Source organism: Priapulus caudatus, unplaced genomic scaffold (genome assembly GCF_000485595.1).
Source record: "Priapulus caudatus unplaced genomic scaffold, Priapulus_caudatus-5.0.1 Scaffold276, whole genome shotgun sequence".
Lineage (NCBI taxonomy): Eukaryota > Metazoa > Priapulida > Priapulimorpha > Priapulimorphida > Priapulidae > Priapulus > Priapulus caudatus.
This window is the reverse complement of record NW_014577337.1, coordinates 47,421-55,071: the sequence shown is the minus strand read 5'-3', so window position 1 is coordinate 55,071 and position 7,651 is coordinate 47,421. Positions and strand designations below refer to the sequence as shown.

Here is a 7,651-nt window from a genome sequence, read left to right as displayed (position 1 = left end):
CCCCCGTACCCACCCTGGATTTGCACCCCTGCTCAGAGTCAATTCAAATATTATGCAATATTCTTGGCTCTCCATGGTTGTCGAACCTAGTTTTATCACATATCCATGTGTTGCTTAATCTCTTACCATATTATGTCACCAAAGATTGAAAAGTGATGAACAAAAGAAATGCCCATTAAAAGTTTATAGAAAATATTTATTTATACATATTTACATCCTGAAATGCCACGGTTATGTTTTACTCATACTAAACAAAGGCATTAGCTTAACACGATTACGTGCCGACATGTTTACAATACAACTACGCTAGCGTCGCTCTTAGATATTTATTCTTAGAGCGCTGATCGTTCTATCATAGCAACCTACAACAACTGCAACATGATTGTCATTATCCATGTCTGCTGCGATCACAGAACAAATCCAGTCTGACGTCTGATGCTTCACCTTCAACTGAAACAGCAGAAAAGTGCTGGTAACTCATACAATGACAGAGCAAAGTCAAATATGCATGTGACAATCAAATATGACAATGTAACATATATTGAGAGAAATAAATGACAACTGTACACTGTCAGCATTTTGCATAACTATCTTTGTAACATTAGTGTGGTGTGTATGTATAACAATGAAAAATCTAACTCAACATGTTTAAAAATACTAGGCTGCGTATGTTATATGCTGGGGAAAAACAAGTGATAAACTTCTTACAGATTATCTAAGCTAATACAATTACTCTCGTGGCAGCACATTAAATCACCTACTACCCGCATGGTTAAATACCTCCATTTCAACAGCCACTGCCCGACGCAACGCACCACAAGCACGTCTCGTTGACTGCTCTTACCTTTCCGTCCTGATAGATGGCAAGAGCGTTGTAGTGACCGGCCGCCAGGAGTACGTCGGCGTTTCCCAGCTCTCGCGCGGAGAGTCGGCATAGCTGTGTGACGGGCGACCCCACCGCGCAATACTCCGTCTCACACAGCTGTGAGGGAGGCGTACACACACCACATCAGAGCGTGAAGGCAATAGAGTTCAGCATTAGGATATTAAATTAAATAGCATAACTAATAATACCTAAGCATAGCTAAATAATACACTAAATTAGCATTTAGGTGTTAGCATTATGATTAGGGTGGTTTTTATAACGACAAATCATGCCCATTTGAAAAGCCGAGCCATAAAGACTGTCAATCCTCAAGTTTATCAAAAATCGCTCGTGTTGTTGTGTAAGGCACATGGAAATTTCCATTTCTGGTACGCATAAGATTCGGAGCATCACGACACAGTAACAACACGATCGAGAGAAATGTGCATAACTCTTTTTGTCGGACACCGATCTTGAGAGAAACCATATTTTTCATGATCAGGATTTACTCACACCTACGCATCACACGCGAGAGAAATTTACATAATCGTGACTCACCTGAAATTCCTCCATTATGTAAATCACGCCTGTGTCGGTTGCTAGCGCCACCTGTAGTTTGCTTCCTGCACCGGCGGCGGTGGCGCCCATGTCTGAGTCACCGGCGGCTGACATCTTGAACCTTCCACAGCACATCTGCAACGTGAGGGAGGTAGACGATGACTCATCGCTCCGGAAAAACCACGACCAGGGTCGAAACGAATATATTTACATTTCTGCAGGATAAGTAGATCTGCTGTCAAAAACTTTCAAGTTAATATGGTGTTTTGTTAAGATTGAAGGTAATATGGAAAGATTGAAAAAAATACCAACTAGTTGTTCTGCATTTTGCTTTTACACTGTCTTTCTTTGCTGAAGGCACCACTTAGTGTAAAAATAATATAAATAAGCATGTAAACTTACAGTTACTTTTAATAAGTGGAGGTAGAATGAATAATAAGAATTATCAGGAGCTTACCATAACATATAAGCTATCATTTATCTGTTACGTGTATCTGTTATCAACACATCTTATGAAAAGCTCCTGATGATACTGAGATGAAATGTTACGTACAGCGTTGACTCTGCTTGGTGTTGGAATGCTCATCACCAGCTTTCCCTGCTGTAGCACGTGCACATTACTGTAACTGTCACTCGCTAAGATGTAGTTGATCTGCTTGCCATCAGGTGCCACTGTCTGCACGCACAACAGCGCTGTAACTACTGGTTTGCTTCTCAAGCTCTGAAGTTTGAAAAACACATTATCCAATCAGCATACTCCAATACGATGAGAAAATTCAATGACATACTATACTTGTCATAACCCCGTGATTGGTGAGGGCAATAAAAGGAAAAGAACCAAGATGATAGAAGGTAGATAGATCATGTAGGCCAAAATATCTTAATAATGTTTACGACAAGATCAGATTAAAGTAGATCAACTGCTGAATAACAAACGAGTCTGTGTAATTGCTGACAATAACTACCTCGTAATGCAATTATGCAGATGTAAACACCAATCATAGATAATGACAGATATACGACTATAACATATCTCTCCATATATGAAAGCCTGTATGGTTTATTGTCAGAATTTTAGTCAAGTATGACATCGCTGTGACTGTAATATAGTGGAGGCAATGCTCAACAGTGAAACACATGAATAAATGCACTCATTTAATATTGAAATCCATTTCGAAGGTGCAGAAAATTAATGTTATTGATTATATGGATAATATATGTTATGTAATTTACTAAATATGCTTTTCGGTCATTTTAACTAGCATACCTTCTCAGTCATGATATCAGGTAGACGGATTTTCCACAGTTCTTTGTGCGGATGCGTTGCTAGGAGACAACCGTCTCCATCGCTTGCTACTATAGTGATCTTCCCAGCTGAAAAGTACGACATCTTGCTTCCTAACACATTTGCACAAACGACAACAATTACAGTTTCAATTCCAAGGAATAATCTGAATTTTACATTTCATTATCATCATCAGACTGAATCCTAGCAAGATTAGAAATTATTAGCAGTACCTTTGCATGAGATTTAGCTGATACGGAGTGTTCCTTTACACTGAAGGCCAAGTGAATAAAACTCTTTGTACTTGGTACTCGTTAAGAGGTTCCTTACATTAATTAACCAAATTTATCTTTAACATCATCAATGAAAGTCATGGCCAATATAAGGCCAGTAAAACATGCTCACACGCATCCACTCACATGCAAATTAACAGACACACTTGTACGCACACGCACACACAAGCAAATGCACAGACACACGCACACACACACACACACACACATGTACATTTGTCACCTGCGGCTCACACGTCAGGGTCACGGTCACTCACATGCACACTCACACTCACGTGCGTATATATTTGTCCCCCCTGGCTCACACGTCGGGGTCACGGTTCACTCACATGCACGCGCGAATATATTTGTCACCCCTGGCTCACGCGTCGGGCACACGTGTGTATATTTGTCAACCGCTAGGGAGAGAGGAGGAAAGATAGATGCGAAATGGCTGGACAGGTGGAGGGGGGAGGGAGAGAGGAGGAAAGATATATTTGATATGGCTGGACAGGCGGAGGGGGAGGAAAGGTGTAGGGGGGGGGGACACGTGATAAATCTTCACCATAGTAACGATTCACAGCAACCTAAGTTCCAGATCGGAGACTTCAAATGTGATTATTTATTTATCAAGCATCCTCCACGAGACAATGCACGCATGTGCATGCAATTTTCGTAATTAGGCTGTTTAATTATTAAAATTAATTTAGTAGTCACGTGCTTTCATGTAGCAACGTGGAAGCAGCATGATACGTTATTCTTGCTCTGGCGTAAAGCTAATGAGCAATTCACGCAGCAGGAGACAGTCACTTAATTAATAAAATATTAATTAATATACACTCATGGATGGATTGAAGAATTCTGGAAGAGAAGGGTTGGGATGGAGTAGGTTAGGGTGGCAGGGGTATCCTCAACGATTCTTTTTCTGGAAGGAATAAGGTTGCAATACGATGGAATTTGATTATAAAATCGCTATTTTGACGAAATAAATTAACTGAGATTATGCAAACCTGAAAAATAAATAATGAAACTGAAACTTGAGAAATATATTTGAACAAAGACAAATTTTTGCCGTACAATGGCCAGGCTTCTCTCACAAAAGGATGTTTCGACCCCCATCCACCCACCACCACCCTCAGCACCCCTCTCACACACACCAAACCACCACCCCCACCCCAGCACCCCTTCACAGACCCACTGGATCCGCACCTGAGTCACACACTAATGGTCTTCTCCCTTCTGCAACAATGTGATAATACCCAGGAGGAAGAAAGACAGAGAGGAGGAAGAGAAATCAATCGGTGAGAGCCGCAGTTACAATTATTACTGTTCATTCCAAAAATTCATGCATAATTAGATTTTCATTGATCACTTCGACCCTTTGCATAGATAGTCAGGCAGCTTAGACCCAGATTTGGGGACCTCGACGTGTGAGTGAACGCGTTGACCTCGACGTGTGGAGGTGAACCGGGACCCCGCGTGTGAGGTTGACCGTGACCCGACGTGGTGAGTGATCGTCGACACCGACGGGTGAGTGAACCGTGACCCGAGTGTGATGAACCGTGCGCCGACGTGTGAGCTGAACCGTGACCGACGTATGAGTGAACCGTGACCCCGACGTATGAAGGCTGAACCGACCCGACGTGTGAGTGCAAGCCGTGACCCCGACGTGTGAGTGAACCGTTGACCCCGACGTGCTGAGTGAACCGTGACCCCGACGTGTGCAGTGGACCGTGACCCCGACGTGTGAGTGGACCGTGACCCGACGTATGAGTGAACCGTGACCCCGACGATATGAGTGGAACCGTGACCCCGACGTGTGAGTGAACCGGGGACCTCGACAGTGTGAGTGAACCGTGACCCCGACGTGTGAGTGAACCGTGACCCCGACGTGTGAGTGACCGTGACCCGACGTGTAGAGTGAACCGTGACCCGAGCGTGTGAGTGAACCGTTGCCTCGAGCGTGTGTGAGGTGAACCGGGACCCGACGTCGTGAGCTTGAACCGGGACCCCGCGTGGTGAGTGAACCGGGACCCCGACGTGTGAGTGGAACCGGGACCCCGACAGTGTGAGCCTCGGTTGACAAATTACACACGTGATGCCCGACGCGTGAGCCAGGGGTGACAAATAATTCGCGCGGTGATGTGAGTGAACCGTGACCCGACGTGGAGCAGGGGGCGACAAATATATACGCACGTGAGTGTGAGTGTTGCATGGGGTGGACCGGTGACCCTGACGTGTGAGCCGCATGTGCAAATGTACATGATGTGTGTGTAGTGTGTGTGTCTCGTGCTGTCTTGTGCATTTCGCCTTGTGTGTGCGTGTGCGATACAAGATGTTCTGTAATTTGGCAATGTGAGTGATGCGTGTGAGCATGTTTTTACTGGCCTTATATTGGCATGACTTTCATTGATGATGATTAAGATAAATTTGGTTAATTTAATGTAAGGACCTCTTAACGAGTACCAAGTACAAGATTTTATTCACTTGGCCTTCGTGTAAAGGAACAACTCCGTATCAGCTAATCTCATGCAAAGGGGGGGATACTGCGATAATGTCTAATTCTTGCTGGATTCAGTCTGATGATGATAATGAAATGTAAAATCAGATTATTCCTTGAATTGAAACTGTAATTGTTTGTCGTTTGTGCCAATGTCGTTAGGAGAGCAAGATCTCCGTACTGTCTTCAGCCTGCGCGGCACCAGCATCACTATCGTAGCAACGCGCACTGCGAGACGTTGTCTCCTTAGCAACGCATCCGCCACGAAAAGAATGTCGGCGAAACATCGCTCTCACCTGAGTATCCCATGACTTGAGACCAGTCTGCTAGTTACCAAAATGACCGAAAAGCAATATTTAGTAACATTACATAACATATATTTCCATTATCAATAACATTAATTTTCTGCACCGTTTCGAAATGAGATTTCAATATTAAATGAGTGCATTTATTCATGTGTTTCACTGTGAGCATTGCCTCCACTATATTACAGTCACAGCGATGTCATACTTGATAAAATTTCTGACAATAAAAACCATACAGGCCTTATAATATGGAGAAGACATATGTTATAGTCGTATAATCTGTCATTATCTATGATTGGTGTTTACATCTGCATAATGCATTACGAGGTAGTGTATTGTCAGCATTACAGCAGACTCGTTTGTATTCAGCAGTTTGATTCTACTTGGTAATCTGATCTTGCTCGTAAACCAATCATTAAGATATTTTGGCCTACATGATCTATCATACCTTATCTCTTGCGTTCTTTTCCTTTTATTGCCTCCCAATCACGGGGTTATGACAGTATAGTATGTCATTGAATTTTTCTCATCGGTATTGGAGTATGCTATTGCGATAATGTGTTTTCAAAAACTCAGGCTGAGAAGCAAACCAGTATTTACAGCGCTGTTGTGCGTGCAGACAGTGGCAACTGATCGGCAAGCCAGATCAACTACATCTTTTAGCGAGTGACAGTTTACAGTAATGTGCACGTGCTACAGCAGGAAAAGCGGTGGATGAGCATTCACAACACAAGCAGAGTCAACGCTGCTACGTAACACTTTCATCTCAGTATCATCAGGAGCTTTTCATAAGATGTGTTGATAACAGATACACGTTAACAGATAAATAATAGCTTATATGTTATGGTAAGCTCCTGATAATCTTATTATTCATTCTACCGCCACTGATTAAAAGTAACTGTAAGTTTACATGACTTATTTGATATTATTGTTACACTAAGTGTGCCTTCAGCAAAGAAAGACAGTGTAAAAGCAAAATGCAGAACACTAGTTGGTATTTTTTTCAAATCTTGCCATATACCTTCAATCTTAAACAAAACACCATATTAATCTTGAAATGTTTTGACAGCAGATCTACTTATCCTGCAGAAATGTAATATATTCGTTCGACCCTGGTTCGTGGTTTTTCCGGAGCCGATGATCATCGTCTACTCCCTCCACGTTGCAGAATGTGCTGTGGAAGGTTCAGATGTCAGCGCCGGTGGCTCAGACATGGGCGCCACCGCCCGCCGGTGCAGGAAGCCAACTACAGGTGCGCTAGCAACCGACACAGGCGTGATTTACATAATGGAGGAATTCCCCCTGCGTGAGTCACGATTATGTAAATTTCTCTCGCCCGTGTGGGCGTTAGGTGTGAGCTAGAATCCTGATCATGACAAAATGATGGTTTCTCTCAAGATCGGTGTCGACAAAAAGAGTTATCGCACATTTCCTCGATACGATGTTTTCACTGTGTCGTGACTGGGCCGAATCTTAATGACGTACCAGAAAATGGAAATTTCCATGTGCTTAACAACAACACGATCGATTTTTGATAGACTTGAGGATTGACAGTCTTGGGATGGCTCGGTTTTCAAATGGGCCATGATTTTGTCGTTAAAAACCATTCCTATCATAATGCCTAACACCTATGCAATTTAGTGTATTAATTTAGCTACTGCTTAGAGTATTATTAGTTATGCTATTTAATTAATACTCCTAATGGCTGAACTCTATTGCCTTCACGCTCTGATGTGGTGTGTGTACGCTCCCTCACAGCTGTGTGAGACGAGTATTTGCGCGGTCGGGGCTCGCCCGTCACGCAGCTATGCCTGACTCTTTCGCGCGAGAGCTGGGAAACGCCGAACGTACTCCTGGCGCCCAGGC

The 7,651-nt window shown here is 43.2% G+C and overlaps 1 protein-coding gene across 7 annotated transcripts in view; it reads right to left on the bottom strand.

Moving 5' to 3' along the window:
* Nucleotides 1–175: 175 nt before the first annotated feature.
* The window catches only part of LOC106808427, a 19,390-nt gene continuing 11,914 nt past the window's right edge, over nucleotides 176–7,651 (bottom strand). For all 7 annotated transcript variants that reach the window (XM_014811149.1, XM_014811152.1, XM_014811146.1 and 4 more), the window contains exons 5-9: nucleotides 2,691–2,797; nucleotides 1,977–2,144; nucleotides 1,424–1,558; nucleotides 845–982; nucleotides 176–450 (exon numbers count right to left, since the gene is read on the bottom strand). In XM_014811149.1, coding sequence (XP_014666635.1) covers nucleotides 319–450; nucleotides 845–982; nucleotides 1,424–1,558; nucleotides 1,977–2,144; nucleotides 2,691–2,797 — 680 coding nt within the window. In that variant the 3' untranslated portion in view covers nucleotides 176–318. The remainder of the gene's footprint in view (nucleotides 451–844; nucleotides 983–1,423; nucleotides 1,559–1,976; nucleotides 2,145–2,690; nucleotides 2,798–7,651) is intronic.